At 41.7% G+C, this 23,200-nt stretch overlaps 1 protein-coding gene across 1 annotated transcript in view; it reads left to right on the forward strand.

Annotated features, from left to right (window-relative positions):
- Positions 1–21,999, forward strand: part of LOC145392088 (mitogen-activated protein kinase kinase kinase 11-like) — a 393,639-nt gene extending 371,640 nt beyond the window's left edge. The window contains exons 13-14 of the mRNA XM_080266543.1: positions 2,912–3,158; positions 20,929–21,999. Coding sequence (XP_080122669.1) covers positions 2,912–3,158; positions 20,929–21,999 — 1,318 coding nt within the window. The remainder of the gene's footprint in view (positions 1–2,911; positions 3,159–20,928) is intronic.
- Positions 22,000–23,200: the final 1,201 nt, after the last annotated feature.

Raw genomic sequence — 23,200 nt, forward strand, 5'->3', positions numbered from 1 at the left:
TATATATATATATATATATATATATATACATATATACAGTATATAATATAGATATACTATAGTATAGATATGCTATACAGGCAAACCCTGAGTCACGATACCCCTAGATGCACCCCGGAATAGTGATGGAGGTAGAAATACCACCCTACCCTGCTTATCGTAGGCCTACCCCCAGTTTTGCGATGGGTTTCGATTTTCTTTTTTTACCTCCTTTGATGATAATACTTAAATTTTGTGTTTAGGTTGATTTATAAACTGTTTTTAGACTTAGATTAATGTGTTTTAGTCATAGGTGGAGTGAACACTATCATTTGGGGCACGGATTCTCGCCCATTAGACGAGGTACACTCATGAACACTAATTTCTGCCCAGGGGTACCCCCTTCCTACCCCTGTATACCCAGGGAAGAGGGGAGGGGGGGGACCAAACGAGCTCCACCCACCTCTACCCCAGCTCCCAACCCTCCCCCATACCCCTACCCAGCCCCCTTCGCTCATCATTCTTAACTGGCAATCTAGCTCTGTGGCTAGGGTAAGGAGTGATTGGAGGAAGTTCAGGAAGCTGTTGCCTCGTAAAGCTGAGGGTTCTCCGTCGGTGCTTAGGGATCTTTGCAGTTTGTGTTAAGAGTGTAATGCTGTATGGTAGTAAGACCTGGGCATTTAACGAAGAAGATATTCGTAGGCTCAAACATACGGAAATGACTATGAGTAAATGGATGTGTAGTGTAGTGTTGTACGTGTACCCTTGGGGTTAAGCAGCATTGTTCAAAGGGGTACATGAGAAGATAGTGATTCCCCCCCCCCCCCAACTGTATCACATACAGGTTATAATGGCATCTTGGACCAGTAGCTTTACAGAGCGTGTGTATGTGTGCATGGGTGATTGCATCCATGACTGGGAAAGTGAAGGGACTGAACGAAAATCCTTATGTGGAGTGGACTCATTGCGTCATTTACAGAGACTCATTAACATCCAAAAAAATGAGTTCAGAATCAGAGTTGCATGGGATATTGAGTGATGGCATCAAAGTATTGAACTAAGTCAAGGTCACTTAATGCTTGCCTGTTTCACATACTGTGTGAAAGTATAGGGTATGAGCACACAGACCTATTACTGCACACAGAGGTGCACTGGCTGTCAAGAGGGAGAGTATTTGCCAGGTTATTTGAGTTGCGAGATGAGGCAGACTCCTTTTTATCAGAACATGGATGTCCTTTTGCCACATTTTTTGCAAATGCTACTTGCCTTGCACAACTGGCGTGTCTAGCAGACATATTTATCTAAATGAATTAGTTAAATGTGCTTCTGCAGGCCAATGATACATTCTCATCTTATATGATAAAGTTGGTAGTTTTCAAAAGAAGATAGAGTTGTGGAGGGATATATGTTCAGGGGGAGATTTTACATGTTTTTCTCTCTCAGATACTAATTTTTCCAGTAACAGTGATGAGATACGGTGAAACCAGTTATTGTGGAACATTGGACCAACTTTATCTGTGCTTTTAAATGTACTTTCCTGACATATATGAGAGATCTGTACAGCTGGATTGGATTAGAAATCCATTCCTCCTATCTGGAAATATTGGGAAGAAGCTTCCCATTTGCTATCAGGAAGCACTGTTAGAAGTGTGTTCAGATTGTGGCCTGCAACTGGTATTTGAAAGCTCAATCCTCACACAGTTTTGGAGCTGTGTAAAGAAGGAGTACCCTGACCTAGGAAGAAGGCTTTAGAAAACCTTCTTGCCTTTGGGTCATCCTACATTTATGAAGCATCTTTCTCTTCAGTGAGCATTTTTAAGTTAAAACACAATAGCAAACTACAGTATATGTAAACCTGGAATAAAGCCTGATCACTGCAGTAGCCTCTCTACTGCCCAGAATGGCAAAAATCATCAATGATCATCAGCCCCATATTTCACAATGCGTTGTAAGTAATTTTCAAGCATCTTTATATTATTTCGTTAGTCATTTTCCTTTGGTATACTGAATAATAATTTATTGCCCAGCACTCAGATAATGCAAATTTTTAATTCAGTTTGCATTGTCCTTCCAATCAGTCATGGGGACACTTAACCCGTGGATTGCGAGCCACAGCTCAGGCTGGGAAGTGTCCCGTTGTGAGCCACAGCTCATGCTGTGCAGGCCATGCATCACCACTAACTACTCCACCCCTGCACAAACTTACGCATGGCGCTACGCAAAGATGGAGAGAGAGAGAGAGAGATTTTGTTTCTTTTTGCCAGATGATGCCTTGGATGTTTATCTTCAAGAATATATTACTTTTTTTTTTTTTTTTTTTTTTTTTTTTCTCCACTACTCCTCTACGTAAATTTACGCATAGCCCTATGCAAAGATGGAGAGAGAGAGAGAGAGAGAGATAAATTTTCTTCTTCACCAGATGATGCCCTGGATGTTTATCTTCAAATTTTTAATAAAGAAAAACTTAAAAACTTTTATTTTTCTTCATTTTTTGCACGCCATGGGGTGGGATAAAAAAAAGTAATTGCACAGTCCACGGGTTAATGGTAGAAGTAGGTAATAATGGGTACATCATCATCATCATCATCATCATCATCATCATTTTCATCATCTGGACCTCCTTTCCCACCCAAGGGCAGGGTAAGGAGTAGTGACATCCAGAAAGCACAAGTTTGCCCAATCCACTGGGCCACACTTCCATTCACTCATCATTCAAGCCCCCGGAATCCTCGCTTTATCTGATACGCCAAAAACATTCACCACATTCTGGAGCTTCACATAAACGTATCATATAGAGTCAGTCCGGACGCTGTCGGATACATTTATGTGAGGCCACATACTAACTAAAACTGAAATTCGTTAAAAGAGGGTTTGGTGTATCGAGGGTGTACTGTACACCATTTTCAACTGTGCCTTATGTCTCTACCAGCAGATGTGAGGAGGAGGGTGGAGGTTATCACCGATGGTTAGGTGTGACTGAATACCAGTTTAGCTCAACATCAGGCTACCCCCACAACACCTACCATGGCCCTGCTCGCCATGCTCGGCCTGCTCTCGCATTGGAACCCAAGCCACTTCGCTTCACTGACTCCCCCCAGCACTTTCCACCTGCTGTCCCTCAAGCTCCAGCACACCCACAGCCACGCAGAAAATCATCATCTGCCAGCAACGATAGTGAGGTTAGTTTGGTAATGTATGATTTTGTTGCCAGGAAAGTGTAATATATCACCTCATAGTGTACTTGGTAAATGCAGTCGGTGGCAAAAGCTACAATATAGGATAGCTTTGAAGCCAGATAATAATAGCATAATAAATTAAGAATCACCCTGTTTGAGGAATTGCATTCTTTTGAAATACTGTTACAGGAAAATATAAGTAAGGAAAGTATGCCAGGAGGTTGTGTAAGTACCTGCTAAGGTAATACCATATTTTGCGGCAAACAAAATGCTGCACTGTGTAAGGTGCACCCAAATTTTGGAGGAGCAGGTCTATCTATCTATCTATTGCCAGATGCCATAATCCCATAAGGGGTGGCCACTTGACTTTGAGTTATTTGTTTTACAGGGAGGGGCACTAACCCTCCACCAACCCACTTGTTGACATGTAGGGAGCACGTATGGTTTGGTTATATGGTTACCACCCAGCATTGTGAATGGTTTCTTGGCTTACAGGAAACCATTTGGCTTGCCACTCAATGTAAAGCCACCTGTAAAGGAAAGAAAAGCAATAAGAAGTGACAGGAAAGTTGGGAGAAATGGGAAGAGAGGAGGGCAGGCACAGAAAAAGAATGATAAAGGCTAAGGAAGAAGTAGGCAGCACTACATCAGTTGAGTGGATGATGGTCGCCACCACCTACCACAGAGGAGCAGGTCTAAGGAAAAAAAGTTTTATACTCTTAACACCCAGTACAACCTTGGCTTGATATAGTCACATTCACACAAATGCATACTCACCTTTCAGTATCTCCAGCCAGTACTGTTCATCAGTCAATAGCTTCATTATTAATGAATGTAAGAATTATAATAGTGAAAATCTGTATCAGTCATACATTTAAACTAAAAATTACTTCTGTCCAACCTTCTTCTTCTTTACTGAGTTTGAACTAGATGGGTTTTTATATACATATTCACCCCTCAGTATCTCTGTTCAGTACTGTTCATCAGTCTTCTATGTAAAACTGAAAATCTATAACAGTCATACATATGCACATCTGAAATTGCATTAGTCCACCCTTCTCTATTGAGCTTGACCCAGTTGGGTTTGTCCTCAAGTCGCTTAATTGCATGTAAAGTATCAGCATGATCCATGCAAAGAGAATGTATAATCACACACACACACACGAGCGAACAGCCAGAGCGAGCAGACGTCCCAGCCATTGCTGCGAACCTTAAGTAGTTTTCAGGAATTTAGTCTGTTCTTTCTCCTAAGGTCTTGTTTTGAATTTAAAATAATGAAAGTTAATAGACTATCAAAAATGTAAAGATTTATTGGCTAGAGTATACATGAATGTTTGTAGTATTTTTTGGTAACAGCTGTTTTGGTACTTTAACCAACCTCAAACATGGCTGAGAATGTAAACATTGAGGGACTCGAATTTCCAGGATTTGATAGAAATACCAGTGTCATGGATCTGGTTAAAACATTGATTATGAGGATTAGTGAACTTGAAAAGAAAGTAGAGAATCTAGTGATAAAGGACGTGTCTGAAAATACGGAGACTACTATACAGAGTCTGATCCAGTCCAATGAGACAGCGAATGAAGAGATTAGAAATTTGAAGCAGGAAATTGTCGAAATGAGGAGGAAACTAGAAGAGAGTACTAATAAAACGGAGAAGGTGAGTAGTGTATTAGAAGAGCAGAAGGCAAAATGGGCACACATAGAAGAAGAACAGAAAGAAGTGGTCAGCTTAAGAGAAATCATCCAGGAAGAAAGGGAAATGAACAAGAAAAAAATGGAAGAAAATGTAGTGAAAATACTGAAGAAAAAAGAGAAGATAGTGAGAGAAACTGTACAAAGGAACAGATGTGTGGTAGTATTTGGAAACAGGGAAGAGGAAGAAAAGGTTAGGTTCGTAAGACTCGAGAGAGACACGAACCTGGTGAGAGGAATGTTAGGCAAGACTGATCCCGAAGGAGACAAGTGGGTAAAAGAAACTGAGGAAGTAAGGAGGATAGGGCCTTATAAGAAAGGGGAAACAAGACCAATGAGAGTCAAGTTTACATCAGAAAGTGTAGTAAATGATATACTTAAATTGACCTGGAAATTAAGCAAAGAGGCAGGGATGGAAAATACTATAATAAGAAAAGATTTGAATGAAGAAGAAAGAGAAGTTTTAAAATCATTGAAGGAAGAAGTAAAGGAAAAAAATGATAAGAGGACAGAGGAAGAATGTAATACTTTCTTTTGGAGAGTGACAGATATGAAAGTATGGAAGTGGTATGTGAGAAAATAGAAATAGGGATGGCTGTGAAAGATCAATAGTTGAGGAAGTGGTACTGACGGAGAGTAGGAGAGAAGAGGGTATAAAAAACATCAAAAATAATTTGAAGGTGGTATATACTAATGTTGATGGTTTAATATTGGCAAGGCTTGAAATTAACGATTTCTTGAGAGAACATGAACTTGATGTCATGTGCTTTGTGGAGACCAAATTAAGAGAAGATATTGATGTTCATTTGGGAGATGGTAAGTACAAACTGTGGAGAAGAGACAGAAAAGAAAAAACGGAAGGAGGAGTGATGATAGCAGTGAAGAACAACATAAATGTACAGTAGATACCGTGGAAATGGGAGAAGGCAGGGCTGAAGTGATATATATGAAATTGGAAAATTGAGAGAATGGCAAGAGAGATACGGCGATAGTGTATGTTCCCCATAAGACGAGAGCGTGGAATGATGATGAATACCAGGAGATGTTGTCAGATATGGCTAGTTATTTACAAAAAATAATCGAGAAAAGCAATACTGTAATATAATTCTGGTGGGTCACTTTAACTGTAAAGAGGTGAACTGGGAAGAATGGGACTCAAGAAGTAGCGAGGATTCGTGGGGCACTATATTATTAAATATAATAATGAATAATGTGATGACACAATGGGTCAAAGAAGAGACATGGTTCCAAGGTGAGGACACACCAGCAAGGTTAGATTTACTGTTTACCAAAGAACCCAATGTAATAGAATCATTGAAATATTCCTGTCCTATAGGAAATAGTGATCACGTGGTCATTGAGTTCCAGATGATAATAGGGAACGTCGAGCCAAGAGACGAGCTTCATAGGCAGGGAAGATACAACTTTGGGATGCAAATTTACAGGACTGAGAAAATTCTTTGAAGATGCGGATTGGAGGGAAATTCAGAGAAACCAGAGAGATACAGAGGAAGTGGGATATCTTTCTAGACCTATATAATTTGGGAATGGAAAAATTTGTACCAAGAGTAAGAGGGAAAGAAAACAGGAAAAAGGAGTGGTTTAATAGAAGGTGTATGATAGCAAAAAAAGAGAGGGATAAGGCGTGGAACAACTGGAGAAAGAGAGGTAACAACAGAACAAAGGAAGAATATAAAATAACTAGAAATGAATACACAAGAATACGTAGAGAAGAAGAAAGGAATTTTGAAAAAGGTATAATAGACAAAAGCAAGGATGAACCCAAACTGTTTTATAGATTTGTTAATGGCAAACTGAAACAAAAGGAAGGAATCACCAAACTGAAAGTAAAAGGAGAGGTCTATAAAGATGTGGCAGCGCAAGCTGAAATAATGAACAAATGTTTCCAATCGGTTTTCACTAATGAAAAAGAGTTTGTGGAAGGGGAGGGAGTGATTAGAAATGTACCGGGGATAAAATATATAAAGTGGAGGTACAAGAAGTATAAATTACTGGAAACTCAAGATATAAGGAAAGCCCCAGGACCTGATGGAATTTCTAATTGGGTACTGAAGGAATGCAGAAAACAACTGGCGGATAAAATTCACAGTTCAATCGTGTGTTCTCTGGAAGAGGGGAAAGTGCCACAAGAATGGAAGAGGGCAAATGTGGTACCAATTTATAAGGGAGGAAACAGGGAAGAACCCCTGAATTATAGACCAGTGCAGGATATTTACAGAAGAAATATGTGCAGCATGTGATGTGGTGTGGGAGGAAGAGAAGACGGAGGGGGGTGCAAGGAACAGCGTGGTGGACTGAAGAGGTGAGACAAGCTGTGGCACAAAAGAAGAAAGCATACAATGAATGGATGAGAAATAGGGGAGTGGAAGAAGTTGAGAGGCGGAAGAGAGAGTTATATGTAGAAAGAAAGAGAGAGGTGAAAAGATTAGTAAGAAAGAGTAAGAAGAGAGTGGATGAGGAATTTGGAAGGAATTTGAGTGTAAAGTGGAGGGACTGTAAGAAAATGTTCCGGAAAGAGGTGAAGAGAGTAAGACAGGGTGGAAGTGAGGTTAGCAGGGGAGTGAAAGATAAAAATGGTAGTTTACTAGTGAGAAGGGAGAAAAAGTGAGCAGATGGAGAGAACACTTTAAGGAATTGTTGAACATAGAGGATGGAAGTAATGCGAGTATATGTGGCTGGGGAATGGCTGGGAGAAGGAGGGAGGTGAGAAGACAGGAAGAAATCAGTAGGATAGAAGTTGTGGAAGCAATGAAGAAAGTTAAATTGGGGAAAGCCCCAGGAATTGATGGAGTGTGTGGTGAAATGCTGAAGCATGGGGGAGAGATAGTAGTAGAATGGATGTGGAAGATGTGTAGATTGGCCTGGGAGGAAGGTAGAGTCCCGGAGGATTGGAAGTCAGATATAATTATGCCCTTGTACAAAGGAAAAGGGGAAAAAGAAGTGTGTGGTAATCATAGGGGCATTTGTCTTCTTAGAATAATAGGAAAAGCGTATGGTAGGATACTTATTGACAGAGTTAGAGAAAGAACAGAGGAATTAGTTGGAGAAGAACAGGGAGGCTTTAGGAAGGGAAGAGGTTGTGTAGATCAGATATTCATTCTTAGATCTTTAGTAGAAAAGTTTCTAGAGAAGGGAAAGAAGTTGTATGCGGCTTTCATGGATTTGGAGAAAGCATGTGACAGGGTGGATAGACAAGGATTGTGGAAAGTATTAAGAATATATGGAGTAGTTGGGAAGTTGTTGAATCCTGTGAAGAGCATGTATGATGGTGCTAAGGCTACAGTGCGTGTGGATGGTGAACTAAGTGAATTTTTCTCTTTGAAGGTTGAGTTGAAACAGGGATGTGTCATGTCTCCTTGGTTGTTCAATCTGTACATGGATGGGGTAATAAAAGAGGTACAAGGTAGGGTAGTGGATGTTGGAGTGGCCCTGGTGAGAGAGGGTAGTGTTTGGAAACTCCCTGTATTGTTGTTTGCAGATGATACTGTGTTGTTGAGTGAAGACGAAGGGGAGCTGCAAGGCTTGGTGGATGAGTTTGGGAGAGTGTGTAAGAAACGGAATCTAAAGGTGAATGTAGGGAAGAGTAAAGTGATGGTCTTTGTGAGAGGTGAAGGCAGTGAATGTACAGCGAGGTTGGATGGTGAGGAATTGGAAAATGTGAGTATGTTTAAGTACTTGGGTAGTGTGATGAGTAAGGATGGAGGTTTGGAGGGTGAAGTGCTTGAAAGGGTACAGCAGGGAAGAAAGGTTGCTGGTTCCTTGAAAGCAGTGATAAGAAACAGGGAAGTGAGCATGGAAGTGAAAAAGTTACTACGTGACATTATTGTGATACCAACTCTAATGTATGGAAGTGAAGCTTGGACGTTGTTGGAAGGACACAAGTCAAGAGTGAGAGCAGTGGAAATGAGTTATTTAAGAGGAGCCTGTGGAGTCACATGGAGAGACAGGCTGACGAACGAGGATATAAAGGAGCGTTGTGGTGTGGATGTGGATGTGATAGGAAGTGTTATGAGGAACACACTGAGGTGGTTTGGCCATGTGGAGAGGATGGAGGGTGAAAGACTGACGAAGAGAGTGTATGTGAGTGAGGTGGAGGGGGGAAGAGGGAGGGGGAGGCCGAGGATGAGATGGAGGGATGGGGTGGAGAGGTATATGCGAGAGGGGTGCGAGTTGGTAGCAGGGCAGTGAAATGGCGGGGGCCAGGGCGACGTGTAGGTGATTTGTTTTTGGCCACCCCAAATGGGATTGAGGCGTCTGGCAATAGATAGATAGATAGTCTCTAACCAGCATGGTCGCAAAATTGTGTGAGAGAATCCTGAAAGACAGATGGATGAAATATGTAGAAGAGATGAATATTTTGGGTGAATGTCAGTGTGGATTCAGAAGTGGAAGATCATGTGTTTCCAACTTGTTGAGTTTTTATTCAAGAGCGATTGACGTGGTACAGGAGAGAGATGGTTGGGTGGATTGTGTGTACTTAGACTTAGAGAAGGCCTTCGACAAGGTACCTCATAAGAGACTTATGTGGAAACTAGAATGTATAGGAGGACTGAAGGGGAAACTCCTGGAATGGATGAGAAACTTTTTAAGAGACAGACAAATGAGGACAGTAATAAACGATAAGATGCCTGGATGGAGGGAAGTAACAAGTGGAGTCCCTCAAGGCTCGGTGTTGACACCAGTAATGTTCCTGATTTACGTAAATGATATGGTAGATGGAGTGAACAGTTATGCAAGTCTGTTTGCTGATGATGTAAAGATCTTGAGGAAGATAGAGGTTGAGGAGGATTGTAAAATGCTGCAGGAGGATCTGGACAGGATACATGACTGGAGCCGGAGGTGGGAAATGAAATTTAATGTAAAAAAATGTAAAATATTGGAAATGGGTATAAGTACCAGGAGGCCATCACTGAATTATTTGTTGGGTAATGAATTAATCACAAAAATGAGAGAAGAGAAAGATTTGGGAGTGCTGGTCCAAGATAGTTTGTCACCTGAAAAACATGTTAACAAGATAGTTAGAGAGACGTATAAACTCTTGACTAACATAAGAGTAGCATTTCATTATATGGATGAGGAGATGATGAAAAAATTGATAGTGGCCATGATCCGCCCCAGGCTAGAATACGCAGCGGTAGTGTGGTCCCCTCACAAAAAGAAAGATATAAACAAGATTGAGAGCATACAAAGAACAGCAACCAAGATAGTCCCCAGTCTGGCAGACTTGTCATACAGAGAGAGGTTGGAAAAGCTGGATTTGCCTTCCTTCGGGGACCATGATAGGAGTAGATAATATTGACCGAGAAGATCTGTTTGTATGGGATAAGAGAGCAACAAGAGGACATGGAATGAAATTGAAAAAGTCAAGCTGCTTGAAGGATATCAAGAAATATAGCTTTCCTTACAGAAGTATAGACTTATGGAATAGCCTGGACAAAGAGATCGTCCAGTCTAAAAACTTAAACGAGTTTAAAGCTAAATTTGACTTACTGAGAAACAGTGAATGGAACCCACGAGCATAGCACATTTCGTGTATATCACAATTAGGCATATTAGGCAAATACATAAACATTTGGAACAACTTGGACGAAAAGGTGGTGCAGGAGAAAAACATTCATGTGTGTAAAAGTAGACTAGATAAATGTGGACATGGAGACAGGACAACATGAACATTGCTCAATTCCTGTATACTACAAATAGGTAAATACACACACACACACACACACACACACACACACACACACACACACACAGAGGAAAAGCAAATGTCCTGATGATATTTCATGTTGGGTGCTACATGAATGTGCAGAGGAGTTAAGTAAACCATTATCTTTAATTTTCAAGAAATCCTTGGGACAAGGTAAACTACCTGATATTTGGAAGAAAGCAAACATTGTTCCCTTATTCAAGAAAGGGAAGAGACAAAATCTACTCAACTACTGACCAGTGTTGTAAGCAAGGTATTAGAAAAGCTGATAAGAAAAGTATGGGTAAATCATCTAGAAGAATACAATATGATAACAGACAGTTTGGTTTCAACAAGGGAAAATCATGTGTTACTAAACTGTTGAGCTACTATGATAGAGTAACGGAAACATCACAGAACAGAGAAGGATGGGTGGACAATATTTAGATTTCAAGAAAGCATTTGACAGAGTACTGCACCAAAGACTTTTATGGAAACTGTACCATCAAGGAGGAATCCTAGGCAAACTGTATTGTTGGATGCAAGATTTTCTCAAAAAAAGAGAAATGAGAACAGTACTAAGGGGAAATTACTCATCATGGAGGGAAGTGACTAGCGGAGGTCCACAGGGTTCAGTGCTTGCACCAATTATGTTTTTAGTGTATGTAAGTGATATAGACAGTAACACTGGAAATGAAAGCTATCTAAATATGTTTGCTGATGATGCAAAAACACGAAGGAGAATTACTAACACAGACTCATGTATAGAGCTACAAGAAGAATTAGATAAACTTCATGAAGGGAGCAATACATAGCAAATGGAATTCAATGTGGACACGTGTCATGTAATCAAGTTTGGTAAAAGTGGAAAAAGACCTGATTTTGAGTATAAGTTAAGAAATAAAACCCTACACACATAAGAAAAAGAGGACCTAGGTGTGATTATCAATAACAGCCCATCTCTGGCTGACCATATCAATGAGAAGGTACGGAACATGTATTCACTGCTTGCAAATGTGAGAATAGCATTGACATACACAAATGAAGACATGCTGAGAAAGATAATAACATCATTCATTAGACCAGCTCTGGAGTACGGATCAGTAGTCTGGAGTCCTCATCTCAAAAAACACATAGATAAGATTGAAAAAGTTGAAAGGGCCGCTACAAGATGGGTACCAAGCTTATGGGATCTGAGCTGTGAAGAAAGACTAGAAAAACTGAATCTGCCTACACTACAGGAGAGAAGGAAAAGAGAAGGCATGATTATGTTATATAAATGCATATTAGGGAAGGAGAAAATAGACATAAATGATTACATAACCTATGGGGATGCATCAGCAAGAGGACACTGCAGAAAACTGCATAAAAAGAAAGGCGATAAAGACGTAAGGAAATTTAGTTTCCCAAATAGGGCAATTGATCAGTGAAATGCACTGCCGAAAGAAATAGTGTGTGCCAAAACAATTCATAAATTTAAGGATATGTACGATAAAAATGGTTTAAGACATGGGACAGTACGAGCTTGACTCATTCCTGCAAAGATGCAATTAGGTAAGAACACACACACACTACAGTTTGGATTCAGAAGTGGAAGGTCATGTGTTTCTAACTTGTTGAGCTTTTACTCAAGAGCGATTGACGTGGTACAGGAGAGAGATGGTTGGGTGGATTGTGTGTACTTAGACTTAGAGAAGGCCTTTGACAAGGTACCTCATAAGAGACTAATGTGGAAACTAGAATATATAGGAGGACTGAAGGGGAAACTTCTGGAATGGATAAGAGACTTTTTGAGAGACAGACAAATGAGGACAGTAATAAAGGATAGGATGTCTGTATGGAGGGAAGTAACAAGTGGAGTCCCTCAAGGCTCGGTGTTGGCGCGAGTAATGTTCCTGATTTATGTAAATGATATGGTAGATGGAGTGAACAGTTATGCAAGTCTGTTTGCTGATGATGTAAAGATCTTGAGGAAGGTAGAGGTTGAGGAGGATTGTAAAATACTGCAGGAGGATTTGGATAGGATACACAATTGGAGCTGGATGTGGGAAATGAAATTTAATGTAAAGAAATGTAAAATATTGGAAATAGGTAAAAGTACCAGGAGGCCATCACTGAATTATTTGTTGGGTAATGAATTAATCACAAAAATGAGAGAAGAGAAAGATTTGGGAGTGCTGGTCCAAGATAGTTTGTCACCAGAAAAGCACATTAACAAGATAGTTGGAGAGACTTATAAACTCTTGACTAACATAAGAGTAGCATTTCATTATATGGATGAGGAGATGATGAAAAAATTGATAGTGGCCATGATCCGCCTCAGGTTAGAATATGCAGCGGTAGTGTGGTCCCCACACAAAAAGAAAGATATAAACAAGATTGAGAGAATACAAAGAACAGCAACCAAGATGGTCCCCAGTCTGACAGACCTGTCATACAGAGAGAGGCTGGAAAAACTGGATTTGCCTTCCTTGGAGGAAAGGAGAAAAAGGGGAGACATGATTGCAGTGTTCAGGACCATGGTGGGAGTAGATAAAATTGACAAAGAAGATCTGTTTGTATGGGATAAGAGAGCAACAAGAGGACACGGAATGAAATTGAAAAAGTCAAGCTGCTTGAAGGATATCAAGAAATATAGCTTTCCTTACAGAAGTATAGACTTATGGAATAGCCTGGACAAAGAGATCGTCCAGTCTAAAAACTTAAACGAGTTTAAAGCTAAATTTGATTTACTGAGAAACAGCGACGGAAACCCATGAGCATAGTACATTCCGTGTGTATCACAATTAGGTATATTAGGTAAATACTTAAATATTTGGAATGACTTAGACAAAGAGGTGGTGCATGAGAAAAACATTCATGTGTGTAAAGGTAGACTTGATAAATGTGGATGTGGAGACAGGACAACACGAGCATTGCTCAATTCCTGTATACTACAAATAGGTAAATACACACACACACACACACACACACACACACACACACAAAGGAAGAAATAGAAAGACCAGGAAGGGAGGTCAACAAGAAAGACACAACCATAGATGAACTAACAGTGGAAGTGAGTACACTTAGGAGGAAAATGAGTGAAATATCAAGTACAGTAGTCAACGACGAGAGTATTATGGAAGAGTTCAAAAATGATACAGAGACAATTAGGCAAGTAAGCAGTCTGATAGACCAGAGCACTGATATTGAGGAGAAAATAACACAGGTGAATGAAGCTGTGCAATGCTATAAAAATGATGTGGAAACCACGTATGCTGAAATGGTGAAAGTAAAGAAAGACTTAGAAACAAGGGTGGAAGAAAAGAGCATTAAAAAGGAAGTGAAAAAAATAATCCAAAACAATCCAAAGTTAGTCAGAGATTCAGTAGATATCAACAAATCTATAGTAATCACTGGTATAGAAGAGGAAGAAGTAAAAAATAAGATCTCAAGAGACAAAAAGGAGCTGGCAAATGTAATGAGCTTATTGAAAAAAGTATCAGTGTAAAGTGGAGGGAATGTAAGAAAATGTTCTGGGAACAGGTAAAGAGCGTTAGACAGGGCAATAAAGAAGTAAGTCGAGGAGTGAAAGATATAAATGGTAGATTGCTAGTCGAGAAGGGAGAAAAAAAGTGAGCAGATGGAGAGAATACTTTAATGAATTGTTGAACATAAAAGTAATGTGAGTACAGGTGGCTGGGGAATGGCTGGGAGAAGGAGGGAGGTGAGAAGAGAGGAAGAAATCAGTAGGATGGAAGTAGTGGAAGTAATGAAGTAAGTCAAAATGGGGAAAGCCCCAGGGATTGATGGAGTGTGTAGTGAAATGATAAAGCATGGGGGAAAGATAGTAGTAGAATGGATTTGGTAGATGTGCACATTGGCCTGGGAGGAAGGTAGAGTCCCGGAGGATTGGAAGTCAGGTATAATTATGCCCTTGTACAAAGGAAAAGGGGAAAAAGAAGTGTGTGGTAATCATAGGGGCATTTGTCTTCTTAGTATAATAGGAAAAGTGTATGGTAGGATACTTATTGACAGAGTTAGAGAAAGAACAGAGGAATTAGTTGGAGAAGAACGGGGAGGCTTTAGGCAGGGAAGAGGTTGTGTAGATCAGATATTCATTCTTAGATCTTTAGTCGAAAAATTTCTAGAGAAGGGAAAGAAGTTGTATGCAGATTTCATGGATTTGGAGAAAGCATATGACAGGGTGGATAGACAAGGATTGTGGAAAGTTTTAAGAATATATGGAGTAGATGGGAAGTTGTTGAATGCTGTGAAGAGTATGTATGATGGTGCTAAGGCTACAGTGCGTGTGGATGGTGAACTAAGTGAATTTTTCTCTTTGAAGGTTGGGTTGAAATAGGAATGTGTCATGTCTCCATGGTTGTTCAATCTGTACATGGATGGGGTAATAAAAGAGGTACTAGGTAGGGTAGTGGATGTTGGAGTGGCCCTGGTGAGAGAGGATAGTGTTTGGAAACTCCCTGTACTGTTGATTGTAGATGATACTGTGTTGTTGAGTGAAGACGAAGGGGGGCTGCAAGGCTTGGTGGATGAGTTTGGGAGTGTGTGTAAGAAACAGAATCTAAAGGTGAATGTGGGGAAGAGTAAAGTGATGGTCTTTGAGAGAGGTGAAGTCATTGAATGTACAGCGAGGTTGGATGGTGAGGAATTGGAAAATGTGAGTACGTTTAAGTACTTGGATAGTGTGATGAGTAAGGATGGAGGTTTGGAGGGTGAAGTGCTTGAAAGAGTACAGCTGGGAAGAAAGGTTGCTGGTTCCATGAAAGCAGTTATAAGAAACAGGGAAGTGAGCATGGAAGTGAAAAAGTTACTACATGACAGTACTGTATTGTGATACCAACTCTAATGTATGGAAGTGAAGCTTGGACGTTGTGGGAAGGACACAAGTCAAGAGTGAAAGCAGTGTAAATGAGTTATTTAAGAGGAGCCTGTGGAGTCGCATGGAGAGACAGGCTGATGAATGAGGATATAAAGGAGCGTTGTGGTGTGGATGTGGATGTGATAGGAAGCGTTATGAGGAACACACTGAGATGGTTTGGCCATGTGGAGAGGATGGAGGGTGAAAGACTGACAAAGAGAGTATATGTGAGTGAGGTGGAGGGGGGAAGAGGGAGGGGGAGGCCGAGGATGAGATGGAGGGATGGGGTGGAGAGGTATATGAGAGAGGAGGGTGTGAGTTGGGAGCAGGGCAGTGAAATGGTGGGGGACAGGACAACGTGGAGGTGATTTGTTTGTGGCCACCCGAAATGGGATTGAGGCGTCTGGCAATAGGTAGATAGATAAAGACAAAGGAAAAGGGGGAAGAGAAATGTGTGGTAATCATAGGGGCATTTGTCTTCTTAATGTAATACGAAAAGTATATCATAGGATACTTATTGACAGAGTAAGGGAAAAAACAGAGGAGTTAGTTGGAGAAGAGCAGAGAGGTTTTAAGAAAGGAAGAGGTTGTGTAGATCAGATATTCATTCGAGATCTTTAATGGAAGAGTGTCTAGAGAAGGGAAGGAAGTTGTATGTGGCCTTCATGGATTTGGAGAAAGCATATGACAGTGTGGATAGTCAAGGATTTTGGAAAGTATTAAGAATATATTAACTAGGGCTGAGTGCAAGAAGGGCCAATGTCAAAAATTGCTCACATGGATATAACGGTACCAGAGAACTTGTAAAATATAGGTCTTTCAGTGCTCCAAAGGCCAATGTCCCGAGAGCCTTAGGGTGGATGCTATAGCACAACTAGAAGACGGACCACGGAAACTTGCGCCTAAAATGCTGAAGGACATGATTGATCTCCTTCCTCTGCATTCTGCTGGAAATAGACATTTCTACAGGAGCCTACTGGCAGCAGATGGTGTAGATGATGATTATTTAGATGAAGACACCAGATTGTAATTTCTCATTAGTCTTTAAATACTGAAAAATGATTGTCTTAAAATTTTTGTAGATGTGGCTAATGTTTCAGTTCAGGAATGATTTTTACGAAAAAAAAAAAAAAATCCAATTTTTGTTTATAAACAGTGCAAATATTAACAAAGATAAGGAAATTACACTTAGGTAAATTTAATATTCAGTTAAAAACATGTAACAATAATTTTATTTTTAAAATGTGCTAACTTACCGAATAGGAAAAAATTAACAATGTCATAGGAAAATACTCTTTACATATATATATATTTTTTCACAGTGCAAAGCAGCTTTTTGTTACTGAAAAAGGAATATGTGATTGCTACTTGGTTTAAACAACAGTGAAAAAACTACTTTTATGTCTGTTCTTCTTAGCTGAATTTTAGTAAAGTCTGCAAACTTTTAAATGCATTTTTCTCAAAACCTCATTTTTTGACACTGGCCCTTCTTGCACTCAGCCCTAGGGAAGGATTTTGGAAAGTATTAAGAATATATGGAGTAAATGGGATGTTGTTGAATGCCTTGAAGAGTATGTATGAGGGTGCTAAGGCTGCAGTGTGTGTGGATAGTGAACTGAGTGAATTTTTCTGTTTGAATGTTGGATTGAAATAGGGATGTCATGTCCCCATGGTTGTTCAGTCTGTATATGGATGGGGTTATAAAAGAGGTATATACAAGGTAGGGCAGTGGATGTTTGAGTGACCCTAATGAGAGAAGGCAATGTTTGGAAACTCCTTGTACTGTTTGAAGATGATACCATATTGTTAAGTGAAGATGAGAGGGAACTGCAAGGCTTGGTGAATGAGTTTGGGAGAGTGTGTAAGAAATGGAATCTGAAGATTAATGTAGGGAAAAGTATGGTCTTCGAGAGAAGTGAAGCCACTGAATGTACAGTGAGGCTGGATGAGGAGGAAATGGAAAATGTGAGTGCATTTAAATACCTGAGTAGTGTGATTAGTAAGGATGGAAGTTTAGAGGGTGAAATGCTTGAAAGGGTACAACAAGGAAGAAAAGTTGCTGGTTCTTTGAAAGCAGTGATAAGGAACAGGGAAGTGAGCATGACTGTAAAAAAGTCGCTGCATGACAGTATTGTGATACCAACCCTAGTGTGTGGAAGTGGAGCATGGTCCATGTTGGATGGACACAAGTCAGGAGTGAGAGCAGTGGAAATGAGTTATTTGAGAGGAGCATGTGGAGTTATGTGGAGAGACAGACTGACAAATGAGGAAGTGAAGGAGCGTTGTGATCTGGATGTGATAGAAAGCATTAGGAAAAATACATTGAGGTGGTTTGGCCATGTGGAGAGGATGGAGAGCGAGGGACTAATGAAGAGAGTTTATGCGAGTGAGGTGGAGGGGGAGTCTGAGGATGAGACGAAGGGATGGAATGGAGAGGTATATGAGAGAGGGAGGTGTGAGCTGGGAGCAGGGCAGTGAAATGGCATTGAGTGACATGGAGGTGATTGATTTGTGGCCCACCCCTTATAGGATTGAGGCATTTGGCAATAGATAGATGGAAGTGTCTTTTTATTGTATATTCTAACAATGATAGGCAGTTTATATGATAACTACCTGTATACAGTGGGCTCGCACAGTGCGCGATAGATTGGGCGGTCCACGACCTCGTGCACTGGGAATTCGCATACTGGGAATACATAATCTTATGGGAATAATCACATATGGGCAGTACCCCCTCATACCTGGACATTTTTTGGCCCTTAGAGACATAATAAAGGTCATATTTTTCAGACATTGTACTAAAGCTATAGCTACAATAACAAAAATATGGGTAGTCACCTTAACAACAGTAGACAACAGGCCTGATGACCTTAAATAACAGGGGTTCCGAGGTGCGGCAACACTTACAGCGCCGCACTCCCCACCGCACTAACACTTCCCTCCACAGACTCCTCTTGATCACCTTCCTCAGGAGCATCAAAGTTACTCACTTCGGCCATAAACCCTTCAAAGTCCAGTGCTGACACTTCTGACATTGCATCCTCTTCATCCTCAACAGGAACAGTAGATAATGTCGCTGGTTCCGCAATTTCACCAACATGAACCCGCTGTGTCTAGCTTGTTATGAGCGTCTGTTTTCTGTTTATTTCTTCCCTGTGCCTGTCTGTGTAGAAACGGAAGAGTTTGTCGATACCAACCAGAAGTTCCTCCGTTCTTAGGTTGCTCACTTCCTGTTCTTTCACCTCTTCCCTGAGCTTATCCACAGCAGCTGGGATCTTGCTAATGTTTGACATACACAGCTCAGTCCTGCCTTCCATCACTAGGCTGCTCAACTTGACTCTGCCTGGCGTCGGGCTCTGCGTCAGCCTCGTTTATCCTTTGCAACACTACCTCGGGAGGCTGTTCCTCAGTAGCAGTGTGCACTTCTTGTGTGTCCGCCAATGTAACGTCCTCGAAACCTGGTACAGCTTGTGCTGCTGTCAGTGTTGCTGCCTCAGCCTCGGCCAGTGGTTGAATGGCCGTCTCCTAGGACGTGCATAAGTGAGGCACGAGCATTCGCCATGCATGGTTCACCGTTGCAGGTGTAATCTGGTGCCAGGCTTGTAGGAGAAATTCAACTGCGTCCTTCACTGTAAAATTACGCCAAAATGCCTCAACAGTCATGGCATCTGTGGCAGGTCGGGATACAGGTGCTGGTGGAGATGGAACGGGAGCAGATGCCTCATCAAGCTCTTCGTCATGATCTTCTTGTAGGGTATGAAGCTCCTCTTGTGTGTCGGTCTTTCTGCGTAGGTAGTCGTACACTTGCTTATGGTAGAAGTGCTTCACAGTGGCGATTAGTTCTTGATCCAGTGGCTGCACTAGTGACATCGTGCGGGGCAGCAGAAACACAACACGACAATCCTTATGAAGATCTTCAAGGTATGGAGGGTGACTTGGTGCATTATCCAGCACAAGGAGCATCTTAAATGGAATGCCCAGTTCCTGACACATGGCCCTGGCATCAGGGACACACCGCCTTGTTAACCAGTCTGCCATGATGTTCCCGGTCATCCAACCATTTGTGGACTTGTACCAATACATGCCACTTGCATCCATGTTCGTGAGGTTTTTGTAGCACCTTGGGTGTGAAGCTGTGTGTACAACAACTGGCCTCATCTTGTGGCTCCCAGACAGGTTTACAGCGAACATTACCGTCATCTTACACTTCTGGAGCTTGCAACCAGGGTCTTGTTTCTGTCTTTTAGCGACGTAAGTTGATTTGGGCATGGCCTTGTAATATAACAACGTTTCATCGATGTAGATCTTGTCCTTGGTGCACTGTCCCTCTTCAATAATCGCTCTAAATATCGCAGGATAGTCTCTCACGGCCAGCTCATCGGCAGAAGCACATTCACCAGACACTTTCACGTAACGGAGTTTCTTGCGCTTGAGAAAACGGTCCAGCCATCCAACCGATGCCCTGAAAGGTTTTTCCACTTTTAACCTGCGAGATGCTGCCTTGTAAAAGAGCTGGGCATGGTTCCGAATAAACCTTCCATTCAGTGGAACACCTTCCTTTATCTTCCTCATTATGAAGGTGTCAAGATAGCGCTCCATTAGTATCATAGCACGATTTCCCACCCGCGAACAGCCGTCTAGGTCAGAGGCACTGTACATCTTCACTACAGCCTTTATGGCTTCACGGTTCTTCCACACAGTTCTCACTGTAGATTCAGCCAGTCCCAGGGCTCTCCCTATGGCAGTGTTTCCTTGACCCTCCTCCTTCATATTAATCATCTTTAACTTGGTGGCATTTTTCAGAAGTTTCGTAACTCTTGGGGTTGGAGCCATGGTGCGGCGAAGGCAAGGATGGATCAGCACAAAAAACATCACACGTTGTACACGACAGGTTAGCTGTAGAGAGTGGATCAGCACAGTGCATAAGCCAGGACTGTTATGGCGCGCCCGCTCCCTTGTACCCCAAGCTGCGCAGTAGAATGCCCGGGAATTTCTGCGCATCAACATGACAACACGTGACGCGCTGTGTGAGGGGTGGTCGTGCACTAATAGAAAATGGCATTTTTGAGCCACTCCTTGCCTCTGCCTCGCAGTCTGTGCAGTAAACTCGCGCATTCAAGGGTTTTTGGTTATGATTTTTGGTCACTCGCGCACAATGCGAATCGCACACTGTGATGACGCGCACTGTGCGAACCTACTGTATTTGGTTGTTTTGAATAGAGCCAGAGCTAGCTCCAGTCTAATCTCATGATATTTATGCTTGAAAATGCATGGGAAATTTCATTGTATTTTTTAGGAGGAAAAATGTGTCTTATATGCTGCAAAATATGTTATTTGGTGTAAAATATATTCTTCAGCAGCCTTTCTTAATTATTATCTTTGCACCTTGACAGGCAATTAAAAAAAATGTATATATATATATAGTCACTTTGAGTAAGGCAACAGTAAGATGTTATGGTGATACTGGTATAATGCAGTAGTTTAAAAGTGTAATGCTTTATTACAGAAGGTTGTGAGCTACAGTGGTGGCAGTGGAGGCAGTAGTGGTGGTGGTAGCCAGCGTGTATATATCCCAGGTCCAGCAGACTACTTACGTGGAGATTACAGGGCAGAGCAGCAACTGGTGGTGTGGGGAGACCAGCATGCTCCTCCTTCCCCACGTCCAGAAGGGGGAGATACCTGCAGTCATTGCCCACCAGATTCTGGCTATTACTACCCTGACCGCTCCTACTCACACCCTGCCCAAGAGTACCTGGCAAGTGTTCACTACGAACAGCGGGTTTACCCACAGTACGTGATGCGACACGCAGACCAGGGTTACCATGCATATGACAACCCCTCCACTTCAGTATCTTCTTCATCCACCTCCACCAATCCTCGCACCCCCTCCCGGCTCCCTCTTCATCATCGTCGTACCCCTTCTTCTGTGTCGAATACCTCCACCTCTTCCTCTAATATTAATCCTTCATTTAGGCTAGAGGATGAGGCTGATAGCTCTTACTCCACCCCAACTCATCGTTATGAAGCACCTTCAGGTCCTGCTCCTCCTCCTCGGTCCTCCCAGGGGAACCAAGGGGACCAGGATCGCCCTGGATCGCTGGACCTACCCCGTCACCCTCCCCACCCACATCATCACCACCACCATCCACACCATCACCACCATCGATCCTCCTTGAGAAAGTATGGTCCAGGGAGTTATGGTAGAAGTTCTCCCAAACCCCGCAGTGGATCTGGAGGATCAGGAGGAGGAACCCCAACCAACCCCACACCTCCAGACAGTACCACCAGTGAGGACAGCAGCTATGTTTCTGCTCCAGACATGTACTCCACTCTCTCTGGAGGCTCTGGGGGCAGCAGAGTCCGTTTCTCACCCGCTTGGCAAGTGGGTGGAGGGAATTCAAGTGAGGGTCAAGGGGGGCGACACACCTTATTGGACATGCCAGTAGAAGGTCAGGATCCTACCATACCTCTGACTGCCCTCAGGCATGGCCACCACCACCACCATCACCACCACCACACCCACACACAGCCACACTCATGGACTGCCTTTGATGATGCCACAGATGAGCAGTTGTAGCACTTCCCTATGTCACCCCACAGTACTCTACCCCTCACCCTAGCAGTATCCCCATTCTCCCTGAAGTCATTCTATAACTCCCACACCCTAAGAAATGTCGTAATTTAATAACAAAATCTGTCAACCATTTCCAAGTCTCTTTACAAACTTTTCAATATTTCCCTGTGGGGCCCTGTGCACAGAACTTCTAAACTGTGAATTTGAGTCAAGTACGCTTAATATGTGCACTAAGCCAAGGACATACTGTGCGCATCTTGAACACAAAACTTGTGTGCATTCATTAAAAGGCAATGATTCGTGTGCATCTGCGCTCAAGGTCTTAAAAATGAAGAATTGGTGTGTGAGTAACTAGTGCTATCTATAGCATCATATTCTTGTGGAAATAGTAAGTGTAAATGACTTGAACGATTCCTATCAAAGTCACAATTACTGTGATCTTCGGGCAGCCTTTAGTGTGTGATTTGTTATTTCCCTTGAGCCTTTGTCTGTTTTGTGAAAGAGGCTGTAGTTTAGAGGGAAGAAAAGTATAGTAGTAGTAGATGATGCAAAAAGAGAAATTGAATAAGGCGAGAATTTGAAGAACAGAGTAAATGTAATAGAAACCTGAATTTGATTTTAAAAGAAGAGAATTTATGGCAAGAACACATAGATGGAGATGATATGATTAAAATAACATACACACACAAAAAAAGTGATGACAATAATAAGGAGAGAAGATAACGGGTCATGGAGGAAATAAGTACTGTAACTGGAGGCTTGTGAATTCCAGTATGCTTAGTTAATCATGATAAGCTTGTCACTGCAAGATGTATTATTTTGATTTTGTGTCCAGATTCCACTCAGTCACATGAAATTTCACTGTTTGGTTCTGCCGTCAGAAATTGAATATACAGTATGTAGAACTTTACAGTAATCACATTTGTCTGTTAGGTGATTAAAGGAAATGCACAGTGTGTAAATGCTTTGCCACTGGCTCAATCTTTTACACCAAATAGAAAGGAACTGTGTGTGTGTGTGTGTGTGTGTGTGTGTGTGTGTGTGTGTGTGTGTGTGTGTGTGTGTGTGTGTGTGTGTGTGTGAGAGCGAGAGGGGGAGAGAGAAACATGTATTTAAGTCTTGAATTTGCCAGTGCTGTTAAAATCTCAAAAGTTTCTTGGTGATAAATGTAATTAAATTTCATATTCTTGCAGATTGTCTCAAA

The sequence above is a fragment of the Coenobita brevimanus genome, chromosome 21 (genome assembly GCF_032717465.1).
Source record: "Coenobita brevimanus isolate Jiangsu-jjx chromosome 21, ASM3271746v2, whole genome shotgun sequence".
NCBI lineage: Eukaryota > Metazoa > Arthropoda > Malacostraca > Decapoda > Coenobitidae > Coenobita > Coenobita brevimanus.